Consider the following 15,999-nt stretch of genomic DNA (forward strand, 5'->3'; position numbering starts at 1 on the left):
TTCGGGGTCCTTCAGTATAATACTTATAAAATCGAACTTCTAGCCCTTAAGGCATCCCTATAAATTAATAAGTTAGCGTCTTAGTATTTCGATAGTATATATTTAAGAATAAGTAAATAATTCGATAATAATAATAATAGCGTAATAATAATAAATAGTAAGGGAAGTAACGTTTTTTAATTTTGATAAAAGAAACGAAATAACGAATATATATATATATACGAGTCGAAGTTAAAAACGTAGTAAATATTAATAAGGTCGGTATTATACTTAATAATAATAACGAGGGTATTTTTAATATTATATTATTATAAGCTACTATTACTTAGAGGGTAGTAAACTTAGCTAAGTAGGTAGCTTATAAAATAATAGCGTTAGGCGCTTAATATTACTATTAATCCGTAATTATAAATTTTATAAAAAGGAAAGTTTAAAAAAGTAGAAAATTTAAAAAAATAGTTTAATAAGATAGTATAAGTATTTACTAATACTATATATTAATACTGTATAACTAATATTGAGAATTGCCCGAGTAGCTCGCAAAGGTAAAAATAAAAAAATAAATATATTCTAAAATATATATAATAGCGGATATTATTAAAGTAATTATAGGCTGCCTTATGCCTAAAAACTAATGCCTAAAAGGTAGTTAAAATTAGACTACTTAGCTTTCTACTCTTTATATTTATCTTCGATTTTTGAAATTAAATACCTATTTCGAAGTTGAAAATAAATATAAAAATATTACTAAAGAGTAAAAAACCTAATCCTTATTATTAATAAGGTAAAATATTTAACCTAAGCTTTTTTTACTTATTTTTAATTAAATTAATCTAAAAGAGGCTCTTAATACCCTTAAAGTATCCTATAAGGGTATAAGACTAGTTTTATATTAATAATTATACCTCGAATTCTACGCTATTAAATTAGAGTATTTTAATAGCTTAAATAAGTTTATTAGCTTATTTAAAAGCTATATTTCTAAATTAAAAAGCGTAGGAGCTATTATTAAGGATATAGACTAAAAAACGGTCTTTATATTAGCCCTAACTAATATCTTTCTAATTTAAGCTAATCGTTAAAAGTCTAATTTAAAACTTAAAGAGCCTCTTATTTTAGAGGCTCTTATTATAGATATATTAAACGAAAATAGGAGAGAAATCGATACTCCTATGTCTAATAATATTATTAAGAATAATAAATACTCTCGAAATAAGTATAATAAGTCTAAGACTTATTATAAGCAAAATACTAACCTAAATACTAACTTAAATACTAACCTAAATACTAACCTAAATAAGCCCTTAAATTACCTAAATAAGCCCTTAAATAAGCCCTTATATTAACCTAAACTAAACTAACCCCGAAACTAGCCCCGAAACTAACTAAACTAGCCTAACTTTTTTATAAAAAACTAACGCCTATATAGAGATTTAAACCCTTAGCCCTTATAATTAAGGAATTATATAGTTAGTAGTTCCGACTACTATACTATAGACCTACTTAATAAAAATTATTAACCTTTTCTCCCTTATATATTACCTAACTTAACTTAAAATAATAATTTAGGTATTTCGGGAGAAAATACTAATAATTCGGCTAATATAGGTATAAATATAACTAAAAGGTAGTTATATAATACGGGTTTAATAGTTTATATTGCTAATAGTATAGATTTATTCGAAAATTTCGATAATAGGGACGATTTACCCCCTATTCGAACCGGAGCTAGCTTAGTATACTTATAAGGTATTAGGGACTTAATTTTACCTATCTATTTACGGGATAAAATTATACTTATAAAGTTAAAAAATACCTTATATATTCTAGAATTCCTACTTAATATCTTTTTAGGTATATTATATTATAAAAATAATAGATATATTGAAAAGAATTATTTAGTAGATTCTAAGGGCAATATATTTGCTTATTTAGACTTCAAAAGGCATAGATTTTTCCTTAATATTACTTAGAAAAATCAAAGGCCTACTACAGGGTACTAATAAAACAATTTAGATTCTAAAAATTAGTATTTGGATCTAAAAATTATTTTAGAATCTATTCAAAATTCTCTTTATAATATTACTATTAATAATAGTAATATAGAGAAAAATACTGATTATTTATCTGAAAATTCAAATAAGTAGGCCTATTTAATTACCTAGGAATAGCACGAAAAATTAGGTTATCCGTCTTACCCTTATTTATTAAAAACCGCAAAAATAACTAAGGGAATTCCTTTAAATAAATTAAAGGAAAAAGACCTAAATTACCCGAGCTATACTATAACTAAGTTAACTAAGTAATAGCATAAAATTAACTATAATCGGGCATTATTTCTACTAAAAAGGGTCTATATTAATATAATTAAAATTACCCCTACTACTATTAGTAGAAATAATTACGCTATTCCGTTTACGGATAATTTTACTAGTTTTCGAGATATCAAAATCTCAAAAACTAAAGAGAATATAATTAATATTCTTAAAAACAAACTAGAATTTTATTTTAACTAGTTTAATTCCTACCATAAGTATTTACGCTTAGATAATAGTACGGAATTTAATATAAGGGAATTATTACCCTATATTAACAAAAAAGGCATTATTTTAGAGCCTTCGACGCCCTATACGCCCGAGCAAAACGGTATAACTAAAAGGACTAATAGGGCCCTAATCGAAAAGGCTAGAACTATTTTATTAGTAGAAAAGTTACCCCTATATTTATAGGACGTAATTTTAAAAAAATTAACTAAATTAGTTAATTTTACTACTAATATACGCCTCGAAAAGACCCCTATAAAGGCTTTTCTTAATTATTTCTTTCCAAAAAGAAATAATAAGCCGGATTTATCTAATTTAAGAAAAATCGGCTCCAGGGTACTTATTTATTACCCTACTTAAAAGCGAGTTACTTTAAATAAAATATATACCTATACTCAAAATAGTATATATTTAGGAAAAGAAGGTAATAATATATATATTATATATTACCCTTCTAATCCTTTTCGATCTCGATTATTACGGACTTTATATATTCGATTTATTTAAAATAATAGAATAGAGGGGGTAGAAAGCGTAAATCCTCTTTTATATTCTAAAAATTTTAATAAAATCGAAGATATTTAGGAAATACCTTCTAAAGTAGAGGTATTAATTCCTAAATTATCTAAAGAAAAAAAATCTAAATATAAATATTTTACTTAGAATATTACCCTACTTCCAGAGCTTAATATACTAAAATAGGCTCTAAATAGCTTAAAAAAATTAAAAAAATTAAAAGCTATATATTCTAAGCTAGAGGTTATTATTAAAAAGGGTACCTTATTAGCTATAGACCTAAATAAGGTCTATAAAGCTAATAAAAATCCACTATTTACTAAATAATATTATAGCTAGCTAGTCGTAGTAAGTATATTAATAAAAGTTAAGGCTACGAATACTAAGTAAATAGTATCGTAGTTATAAATAGCTTTCCTAAAGCTATATTTATAAGTCGTAAAGTAAGTAAGGCTTTAGTAATTAATCGTAATTTTATTAAAAAAGGTTCTTAATAAAAATAGCTAAAAGTAATTATAAGATCTAATATTAAGTTAATTATTAAAGAAGCTATAAGAAGTTTATTTTTAAGCCTAGCTTAAGTCTATATTATATATAAGTCTTGTTTCTAAATATATTTTTTATAATATTCTTATTTATTATTATTTAATTATTTACTAAACGGTCGTCCGTCCTACTTATTTATAATTATTCGTCCTACTTATTTATAATTATCTATCTTATTTATTTATAAGCGTTCGTCCCTTATTTTATTATATAATTATAATTACGTAACTTATTTATAGTTCTTTTATTTTAAGAGGAGTTATTTTAAGTCCGTATTTTTATATGTATAATATAATAGCTACTGTAGGTTTTATAAAGCGAGGCCCTAGCTTTATTATACGTATTAAGTCGTAATATTAGCTTTTCCTCTTAAAGGTCTAGTCCTCTAGGCTTATAAATAAGTCGTCTATTTCTAAATTAGGGAATCGTTAAGTATTTTCTTAAAATATATTAATACGATATTAAGTTAAATTAAAAAATCGAAATCTTTAATAGCTACGTCTCGTCGTAAATTATTACGTATTATTCGCTTTTTTAATAAAAGTATAAAAATAATACCTTATTTAAATTATTACTTACAAAGGGTTTATTATTTAGTTTTTTTTAATTCTAAAGTTTACGAAATATATTATTATTTAAGTATTTTATATAATACGTCCGCTAATACTATTTATATTTATAAATATTACGTTTTTATTTATTAAGTCTTAGCTTAACTAAGTATAGTTAGTTAGTTAGTAACGGAGTTTAATCGTTTTAATTATAAAAAAGAAATAAAAGAGTTATGGTTTTAAAAAAGGGCTACGGAGTTATAAAAAAAGGCTAAGGCTTATTAATAAGCTTAGGCTAAGTTAAATAAGTCGTTATTTAAGTTAGAGCGTCTTCGTTTTTAAAAACGAATAGTATTTAAAAATAGTTAAATTATATTAGAGGAGTTTCTTAAGGATTCCGAAAATACTTCCTTAGTAGCCCGTAAAATATAAGTTAATAATACTTTTAGGATTATCGATTAAAACGCTATAATAATTAAGAGTTCTAAATTTAATTTTAATTTTAATACTCCTTAAGAAGTTATTAAGAGTTCTAGAGGTTCGTAATAAGTTTTTATATATTTTTTTTATATCCGTAGTTTGTTTATTTAATAAAGTATTCTTTTTTATTATCTTTTATTTTATAATTAATAATTCGTTTAAGTTTATATTCTAATTAGTTTAGTTTAATAATAATATAATCTTTTATATATAAACTTTTTAATATAAGCTCGAGTAATAAAATATAAAAAATAGGATAGTATCGTATCGTATCTAGTAATCTTAATTTGTAATTAATTAATAAGACTTTTTTAATAATTTCGAAAAGTCTAAGCTTTTTATAATTTAACTTATTACTTAGTTATTTAGTTTTAATATTATAATAAAAGAGATAAACGCTATTCCCTTTTTTCAAAAATAATCTTTTAATTTTTAATTTATTTACGTTTTTATATATATATTATTATACGAAGTTAAGGTTTAGTAAGGCTTATTTATAGATCTTTTTAAGTTTTTTTACGTTTATTACGGCTTTTATAACTTATAATCCTCATTATACTTTTTTATACACTATTAATTAGCCCTTTAGAGTCCGGTCCGCCTTATTAGGGGCCATCTTCGCCTTTATGGGCAAGCTAGTTTATTAGGGTTAATATCGAGTATTTTTATTACGTACTTTAATAAAACTTTATAACTAACTATAACCGGCCGTAGCTATTACTAACTATTAATACTTACTAAACTTAAGATATTAATAACCCCGCCGCTATAGCATATTAATCGCCTTTTTAATAGCTAAATACTACCCCTTACTTTCTCCCTTTATTTTATTTAATAATAACCTCTCCCTAATATTCCTATTTAATACGCTCGCTTACGCTCTTTTTAAGCTCTTAATTATATTATTAAATCTAAGCTTATTTATACTTTATTATATTAAAAAGGCGCTAATAAAAGCGACGCTTATTATAATATATTTATCCGTTTTCCGTAAGTTAATATTATTAATATAGTATTTATTAAAGTAGTCTTTTTATAGCTCAGGGTTATTTAGTATAATACTTATAAAATCGAATAACTTCTAGTTATTAAAAAAGCCCTAAAGGTCGACGAGTTATTAATAACGTCTTAGTATTTTAATAAAATATACTCAAAGTAAACGGTTAAATAGTAATAGTAATAATATAATAATAACGGACGGTAAGAGAAGTAGTGTCTTTAATTTTAATAAAAGAAATAAAATAACGAATATATATATATATATAAATAAAGTTAAAAGTACTAGGGTAAATATCGTAAGGTTGATATTATTTAATAATAATAACGAGGGCATTTCTAATACTACCGTTATAAGCTATTATTATTTAAAAAAGTAGCTAACTTAGCTAAGTATATAGGCTTATAAAGTAGTAGCGTTAGGTACTTAATATTACTATTAATAATCCGTAGTTATAAACTTTATAAGAGGGAAAGTTAAAAAAGTAGAAAATCTAAAAGAAAAATAGTCTATCGAGATAGTAGGAGTATCTATTAATACTATATATTACTACTATATAATCAATGTTAAGAATCGTCCGAGTAGCTAGTAAAAATAAAAATAAAAAATAAATACTATTAATTAGAATTCGTAGTTAAAGTAAAACGGAGATTCTCTTATACTTTTATTAATTATATTATTATATACGAACTAGACTATTAATAAAAGCGCTACTTAATTATCCTAGTCGTAGTTTATATAATAATAAAGGTATATTTCGAGGATCTAGTTAATCCTTTTTATTTATTTATTAATTTATAAATAAAATAATATCGATAGTCTATAGTTTATACTAAGTTATAAAATTAGAAATTTCTAAAACTTTAAAATAAATAGCTTATCTCTATTAAAAATATTTTTTTTTAATAAACCGTAGTTCGAAAGTATAACCTTAGTAAATACGTATACTAGGTCTTTTATAATACTTAATTCCTTATAAAAAATAAAATATATAAACTTAGTAAGTCGATTAACTATAACTAAAATACTATTATACTATATTTTAATAAATAGTTCCTTAGATTTTAGTAATTTAATAATAAAGTCCTATATAATTAAATATTATACTTTTATTAATAGTTATAATAGTTATAGCTTATTATAAGGCTTATATAAGCTATTCTTATTTTTTTATAAATTACGCAGTCTTTAATTACTTTTATAATTTTAATATATATAGCGGATTTATTATAATACTAGCGAATCCGTTTTTACGTTTTAATAACTCTTTAGTAACTATATACTAGTATATTATAAATTTCTATAATAAGCTTAGGGGTTATTTTTTTAATTAGGCTAGTATTAATCTTTTTAATTATTATAAGAAGTTTCGTAGTTAGTATAAAGCTACTATCCTTTTCTTATTTAAAAATAACTTATATTTCTTTAGGGACCGTAACTTTATAATTAGGTCTTTTATTAAGAGCGTTTACTCTACTATTCTCTAATCCTTTTTAATAAATAATTTAGAAATTATATTTAAATAAGAATTCGCTCTATCTAATTTATTATTTATTTAGGTTCTTATTTATTATAAAGTTTATAAGGTTCTTATAATTTATATAAATTATAACTTCGTACTTAGTTTTAAATAATTATAGTCTCTATTCTTAAAATGCTTTAATAATTATTATTAGTTCCTTATTATAAATTTACTAATTTAATTTTGTTTTGTAAAATGCTTTAAAATAGAAGTAGTATAAGTAAAGCTTTCCTTATTTATCTTGTTATTTTAAAACTACTTTTATAATAAAGTCTAAGGCGTCGGTCTCGATTTCGAAAGGTTTTTAGGGGTCCGGGATTATAATAACTAATTTAAAAACGACTATATTTTTAATTTTAACGAATACTTCTTTATACTTAGGATCCTAAACGAATAGGGTATTTTTTTATATTAAGTTATTAAAAGGTCTAATTATATTAATATAGTCCTTAAGGAATTATTAATAAAAATTAATAAATCTTAAAAATCCTTATATATCCTTAACGTTTTATAATATAAGCTAGTCCCTAACTACTTCTATTTTTAATATTTATATATAAATTTATTTTAGTATAATAGTATATTTAAGGAAGTTTACTTTTTATATATAAAATTTATACTTAGAGAGTTTAGTATATAGTTTAGCGTCTTAGAGCTTTTAAAATACTATATAAATATACTTCTTATATATTTTAAAATCGGGGGAAAAAATAAGAATATTATTAATATAAATAATAATAAAGATATTAACGAACTCTTAGAGTACGTAATTAATTATCGTTTAAAAAGTTATTAAAGTATTAATAAGTCCGAAGGGCATAATAAAGTACTTAAAGAGTCCTTTATAAGTTTAGAATATTATCTTTTATTTATCTCTTTCTTTAATTCGAATCTAGTTAAATACTTTTTTAAGATCTATAATAATAAACTAATTAGCTTTATAAAATAGATCTTTAAACTTAATAATAAGTAGTAAGGGGTAGTAATTCTTCTTTATAATTTCGTTAAGTTTTTTATAATTAATAATAGGTCTTAATTTCCCGCCCTTTTTTAATATAAAGAATAAAGGGAATCTTATAAGAGAATTTAATAGTTAAATATATCCCTTCTCGAGCTTCTTATTAATATATTCGTTAAGATATTCTTATTTTTTTTAATTTATTAAGTATATTAAATAAAACCTAAATTACGCTCTTTTTTTAAGTTCGATCTCTATATCCTAGTTATTATATTTTAATAATCCTATTTCTTTAGGTTCTATAAATAGTTTTATATATATTTAGTATTCTTTAAGTATAGTTTAGAGTCGTTATAATCCTTAATTATTAATACTATATATAAACTTCCTAAAGCTTTTTACTATTTTAATAAAAACTATATATTATATTTATTCTTATTTTTTAAAAGTTATTAAAAATCCGTTTAAACCCTTTTTCTTTTTAAGTCGTTTAGTAACTAGATTTTCTTAGAGGACCTAACTAATAATCTAATTTATTTATAAGTTATACTTTCGTAACTACGAGATTCCTAAGATAATATCGATATTTCTAATTTTTATAATATTATACTATAGTTATTCTAACTAGTTATTAATATATATCGAGAAGTATACGGTTTCTTAATTAATATATCTATAGTTATAATTAACTCGTTCTCTTTTTACTATTTATAATTAATATAAGTTATTTTTTTATACTTATAATAAGTTAAGTTTATTTATTATTTTTAGTAAAATATAAGTTTTTTATATGCTACTATTAATAATAGTATTTAGTCCTCGTTTGTAAATATTAAAGTTAACTTGTAAATATATATTATTATATTATTTAGTTATATATAAGAACTTTGTTTCTATTTTTACCTTTTATCGTTCTTTTATAATCGGCTCTTTTAGTTTTTTATTATTATTTCTTTAAATAGTTCTTTTATTTATATCTCTCTTAGTATTCCCTCTATACCTTAGCCTTTCTAACGTAATAGATTTAGTATTAATTATATTTATAATCTTCTTATTCTATATACTTACTATTAAGGTATTTTATAAAAAAGCTAGGGTCTAGGCTAAATATTACCTTATTATTATCGTTAAAGCTTAGTAATATCTAACTAAGTAGCTAATTTTCTATATAAATATTCTTAATAAGTTTACTATTACGTCTTCGTAAGTAGAAATGGCTATTATATTTATATACGAGGTACTAAATATATTTATTATTTAGGTATTCTATTTAAAATAATTCCTTATAAAAGGGGTCTTTAGGGTTAAGTAAAGAGTAGTTTTTATTTATATAAGGGGTTATTATAACCTTTTTACGTTCTTTAGTTTTATAAAACTAAACGGTTTAGTTATCTTTAAATAGATAAATATATTTATACTGTAACTTATTATTATCCTTTTTAAAACTAGTATTATTAACGCTAAGTAGTATTTTATAATTAATCTCTATTTAAGCGCGTTATTAAGTAATATTACGAAGTTTATCCGAATTATAAAGTAATTCTATTTTATTAAAATAAAAAGAACTAGTTCTTATTTTAATATCTTTTTCTTCCCTAAAATTAAAGTTAATTTTTCCTTTTTTTATAACTCTAAAATTAAAAATCAGTCTCTTAATTACTTCGATCTTATTTTTATATAAGAGTTCTTTAAGCTATTTTTTAACTTTATAAATAAATTTTCTATCGGTATTTACTTATTATATTATATAAATAAACTTAATTAGGGTTTTATTTAAATCGAGTTCTTTTTTAAGCTTAATAAATTATTCTTAGTTTATATAGTTTTGTTATACTATATAAACGAGGCTATTTATAATTTCTTTAGTATCGGGTCCTCTTTTTTTAAATTTAAAGAGTTATTTTTTTATATTAACTAAGAATCTTTACTTAATTCGTTTTCTAAAAAAGTAAAGTATATTTTTTATAATAAGGTCCGTCTTAGCCTTTTCTTCTATATTCTTCTAAATTTAAAAGAGTATAATAACGTATTTAATATTTTTTTTTAAGAGTATAGGGTTAATAAGTAAATATTTTTACTTTTTTTATTACTATTATTAAGGTTTTAATAAGAAGTAGTATAGTATCGTACCCTAATTATTCGTCGTTTTTAAGTTATTTTAAGTACTATTTTATTTATTTTTTATTATTTTAATAAGTAAAATAGTTATTATTATAATAAGCTATTTATAAAAGTTACTTATAGGGGACTTCCTTATTAGTAATATTAGCTCGTTTTTTTAAAATAGGTTAGTATTAAATACGCTTAAATTATTAATAATCTTTAGCTATATATCTTAGCTTATTGTAATTATAATATTTAAAATCCTTTTTTTATTATAGTTCTTTACGTTTAGTAATACTAAGGTTTATAAGTCCTTTATACTATTTATAAATAGTACTTTATTAATTATTATTTTAGTTATTATAAGGTCGTTAGTTTATTTAGAAACTGCGCTAGGGTTACTATTAGTACTTACGTCCCGAGTTAAGTTCTTATTTACGTTTTTTTTTATTTATAAAGCCGGTTATTAAGCTTAATAATAAGCTTACTATATTAAAAAAAGTCGTTAGGTTTATTAAATCGGATTAGTTCGTCCTTAATTTCGTCTTTTAATCCTTAATAAAATATAAATATCTTAGTATCGTTTATAAAATCTAGCTAAACGCTAAAATATTTAAATTAGTAAAGTATTCTTTTATTAACTTAGTTTATTATAGCTATATAAGGTTACGTTTAGCTTATTATTTTTTATTAAGATTTTAAAATAAAAATCTAAGAGCTTTTTTAAACTTATTAAAGCTATAATAAATATCGCATACTTTAGTAAAGTATTTATTAAACGTTTTTTTATTAAAGTATTCTTTTTAAATTAATTTAAACTATTTAAAAGCTCGTTCCCTAAAGAAGCTAGTAGCGTATATAACTTTTTTAATTTTATTAATAAAATCCCTATAATAAAAGTTCTAATAGTTCTTAACTTAAATTAAAAATCCTTTAAGGGTTCTTAAAGTATTATTATAAATAACTAGCGTATTAAGCTTAAGTTTTTATCGTCCTTTTTAAAAAAGAGTAGTAATAATATTAATAGCTTTTTAAAATATATTAACTTATTAAGTTAAGTATTCGGCCTCCCTAGTCTTAGTCTCTAAATAGCTTATAGCTTCGTTAAGTATAGCCTATATTTAGATAACATTTTTATTATTTCTTTTAAAACGTCTTTATATAGTAATATAGATTTTTAAAATAAAGTCGAGTTCTTTTTTAGAGTTTTTAGCGTTTTTTATTTTTTTATTTAGGTTTTTAAAAGGGGTAGGTCCCTTACCCTTAGGGCTAGTTAAGGAAATAAATAGAGTTACTTTAGAAAATATTATTTATATTATTTAGTTAGTATTTATAAAATAAACTTATTAAATAAAAATAATTAAAATATTATAATTAGCTAGTTATAATAAGTATATTAATAAAAGTTAAGGTTATAAATACTAAATAAATAGTATTATAGTTATAAATAGCTTTTTTAAAGCTATATTTATAAGTCGTAAAATAAGTAAAGCTTTAGTAATTAATTATAATCTTATTAAAAGGGGTTCTTAATAAAAATAGCTAAAAATAATTATAAGATTTAATACTAAATTAATTATTAAAGAAGCTATAAGAAGTTTACTTTTAAGCCTAGCTTAAGTCTATATTATATATAAGTCTTATTTCTAAATATATCTTTTATAATATTCTTATTTATTATTATTTAATTATTTACTAAACGGTCGTTCGTCCTACTTATTTATAATTATTCGTCCTACTTATTTATAATTATCTATCTTATTTATTTATAAGCGTTCGTCCCTTATTTTATTATATAATTATAGTTACGTAACTTATTTATAGTTCTTTTATCTTAAGAGGAGTTATTTTAAGTCCGTATTTTTATATATATAGTATAATAGCTGCCGCAGGTCCTATAGGGCGAGGCCCTGGCCTTATTATGCGTATTAGGTTATAATAGATAGGTTTTTAAACGAAAAATTAATATTAATACTAGTAATATTAATAAATATAAGGCCCGATTAGTAGTTAGAGGCTTTAAATAATAATATAGAGTTAATTATTTATAAACTTTTACTTCTAGAAATAATCCGACTACCTATAGGGTACTTATAGCCCTATTTGCCCCTTTAAATTAGTATATATACCAAATTGACGTTATTAGTGCCTTTTTAAATAGGGATTTATTAAAAGAGGTATATATAGACCCTTCTAATATACCTTTAACTAAAATTTTTAAAGAATACCTTAATTTAAATACTATAAATCAAGATAAATTAAAAAATTAGTTATTATAGCTTTTAAAAGCCTTATATAGGCTTAAACAAAGCCCTAGATAATAGCAACTAAAGCTAAAGTCTATTTTTAATAAAATAGGCTTTTTACTTCTAAAATCCGATAAGGCTACCTATTTCAACTAGGATTTCAAAAATCCTACTTTTATTATTACCCACGTCGATAATTTGCTTATATTTAATAAAAATATTAAATATATAAAGGAAATTAAGGGCAAAATATTGAAATATATCGATATTAAAGACCTAGGCAAAGCCTCGAATTTCCTAGGCGTTAAAATTACTAGAAATCGGTCTAATAAGACTATTTCTCTCTCTTAAAGTTATTATATTAAGGAAATTCTTAATAATAATGATTTCTCCGAAGCTAAAATTACTAATATACTTATAAATCCGGGTATATTAAATAGTAATTTAGGGAATAAAAAAGACGACTATTTACCTCTAAAAGAGCTATTAAAAACCTACTAGTACCTAGTAGGATCTTTAATATACGCTATAGTTATAACTAGGGCTGATTTGGCTTTTTTAGTCTCTTTCGTCTCTTAATACCTCTATAAGCCCACTATTTACCTACTTAAGGTAGTAAAAGGTATTTATAGATACCTTAGTAGTACTATTTACTATAATATTACTTATAATAGTAATATTAAGCCTATAGAATTAGTAGGCTATACTAATTCTAACTAGGCCGGGTGTAAAAGTACTAGAAAATTAACTTCTAAGTACTTATTTATATTAAATAGAGGTCCGATTAGCTAGAAGTCTAAAAAACAGTCTACTATAGTACTTTTTACTATAGAGGCTAAATTTAATAAACTTTAAGAAGCTATTCGGGAAGCTATTTAGCTTTAGAATTTATTATTAGAAATAGGTTATCAAATTAAACCTATTACTATTAAAATCGATAATAATGGGGCATTATCTCTTACTTATAATCCTAAATATTACTAAAGGACTAAGCATATTACCCTATATTATTATTATACTTAATAGGAAGTAAAAAAAGGGAATATTAAAGTAGAATATCTCCCTTCTACTATAATACCTACTGATAGGTTAATAAAACCCTTACCTCGGGTTAAATATAAGGAATTCGTTAAGCTAATAAGTTTAAACGATCCTAATATCCCTATTTAACCTATATTATACCCCTAATATAGGTATTTATTTTCCTTATATTTTAATAAATATTTTAAGGAAAATACTCTAGGGTACTAAAAAATTGTTCTAGGGTACTAAAAAGCTATTCTAGAGTACTAAAAATCTACTCTAGGGTACTTGGTTAGCTATTTTAATATAGCTAATAAGGTAAAAGAGGGAGTATTACGAAAGTAACTTTATTTACCTTATTATTCGCCTTATTAATAATATTACGTAAGCAAACTATATACTTTATTAATCTACGATTTTTATAGATTATTATAGGTATTAATTATATAAGTAATACTGCTTATATAAGCTTACGTAAGTAATAGAAAGTACTAGAAAGTAACTAAATAAGCTAGAATTCTCTCGAGGCGGAATTACGTATTATAATTACGTATTTACTTACGTATGCGCTTATTAATTATATTATAATTAATAAGTAATAGAATATTCTAATAAGAGGTTTTTATACTTATATATAAGCGTATATTTACCTACTTAGACCTTTCGTTAAATAAGTAACTTCTTATATAGTAATTTAACTATATTGCTCTTTTTATTATAAAAACCTCTTTTATATACGCTTATTTCCCCTATATTTATATATTCTTACTTTTATATAAATATTCATTTTTATATTCTTTATAAGAATATCCCGCATTACCTCGTTAAAGCTATACGTACTAGACTAATTAACTAGCTACTTAATTAACTCGCTCAAAAGGCTAGTAGCGATCTACTAGTAGCAGTTTATAACGAGGTTAAGGATTTATAACGCTTATTTATATAAGTTAACTCTGCGAGGCGTTATTATTTTTAACCGCGACCGCTAAGCTAGCTTTATAAGTAGCCTTATTAAGTACTACTCTAGCCTCGGGCAGGCTTCTCAAAGCTAGAGAAGCGCTAGCCGTAAAGTAAATAGTCGTACTCTACGTAACCGTATTTATTATAATCGACGGCATATTAATAAATAAAAGGATCGTTAACTTCGTAATTATTCTCTTCTTATGGCATATTAACGTTAGAAATAGCTTTAATTAGTAGCAGCGGCAGCGGTAGTAACGGCGACGGCGAGGTTAATAAAGTAGTAGTTATAGGTAGGTAGGTAGGTAAGTAGGTAGGTAGGTAGGTAAGTAGGTAGGTAGGTAGGTAAGTAGGTAGGTAGGTAGGTAAGTAGGTAAGTAGGTAGGTAGGTAGGTAAGTAGGTAGGTAGGTAGGTAGGTAAGTAGGTAGGTAAGTAGGTAGGTATGGGCAGCTGGCCTCCGGGCTCGGAGGCAGGGGCGGTCGCAGCCACACTTGGGGGCGGGATATCGGCAGGTGCTGGCAGAATATCATCGCCCTTAAAGAACAGTAGGAAAAGAGCTAGGGTCATAGAGCGGCCAACGACTATGTCACCCACTTGGGTGGAGTGGACGGGAAAGTGAGACGATTCTGTCTCATAAGAGGGCGACAGACCGGGCACTGCCCACAGTCCACGAGCCGAACACCTACTCTAAACACGCAAGAGGTAGTACCACTCGAGGTACCTATAAATCTACCTGGAATAAGGTAATTCACATCATCATTTACCGTACCACCCAAAGGGCCCAAAGGCGCAAGAGGGATACTATTATAAGCTCTGTAGTCTAGATCCGGTCTGCACGAAACGCAACGCAACGCAACGCAACGCAACGCAACGCAACGCAACGCAACGCAACGCAACGCAACGCAACGCAGCGAGTGTCACGTCTCAGCGGCACTTCCGAGGCGAATGGGGTTGGTGTGCGCCGAACGGGATGGGATGCCAAGGTTCTCAAAAAGCTAAGGTGCGGGTAGGCGGTCGTAGCTTCGGTATTTTTTAAGTTAATCATTTACCTTACTATACGTACCTATCGAGCCTGGGCAGATGGTGTGGGGCAGCACGTCTGAAGCCGAGCATTATCCAGTGAACTTCGTTCTGTCCCTGACTGCGGTAACAAAGTGCCCATGGTCATGGTGCCAAAGCACCTTAGCCTGGACGTCAACCTAATGTGAGCGCCGGCGGGGATGCCGGGTTGCCCTAGGTTGGTATTTCCGTGCTTATGGTGGTTTACCTTGAGCTTTGGCAACATAATCTGGAGCTCCGGCAGTATAACATCAGCCATTTGCCGCTTTATGACTTGGGCCGATACATACATCGTCTATATTGAGTTAATCGGCCAAACATAATATAGGAATATTTAAGGTTACTGTGCCTCATCGTTCAATACTGCTAGAAGCTAGCTGAAAGTGATAACCAAGGCTTGCTGCCACAATGGTATTGCCATACGTAACACCTATGGCACTACCCGCGCTACCTAGCAGGAATTAATTTCTTTGGAATAACACGCCACATCTCTG

The 15,999-nt window shown here is 24.9% G+C and overlaps 1 protein-coding gene across 1 annotated transcript; it reads right to left on the reverse strand.

Moving 5' to 3' along the window:
- Positions 1 to 5,241: 5,241 nt before the first annotated feature.
- Positions 5,242 to 15,764, reverse strand: CLUP02_00967 (uncharacterized protein; the record flags this gene model as incomplete). The annotated part of the gene is made up of 5 exons (XM_049280012.1): positions 5,242 to 5,258; positions 14,938 to 15,102; positions 15,284 to 15,441; positions 15,510 to 15,587; positions 15,646 to 15,764. The coding sequence occupies 5 exons, from the start codon at positions 15,762 to 15,764 to the stop codon at positions 5,242 to 5,244; spliced, it is 537 nt and encodes a 178-aa protein (XP_049135969.1).
- Positions 15,765 to 15,999: the final 235 nt, after the last annotated feature.

Source organism: Colletotrichum lupini, chromosome 1, assembly GCF_023278565.1.
Source record: "Colletotrichum lupini chromosome 1, complete sequence".
Classification (NCBI taxonomy): domain Eukaryota; kingdom Fungi; phylum Ascomycota; class Sordariomycetes; order Glomerellales; family Glomerellaceae; genus Colletotrichum; species Colletotrichum lupini.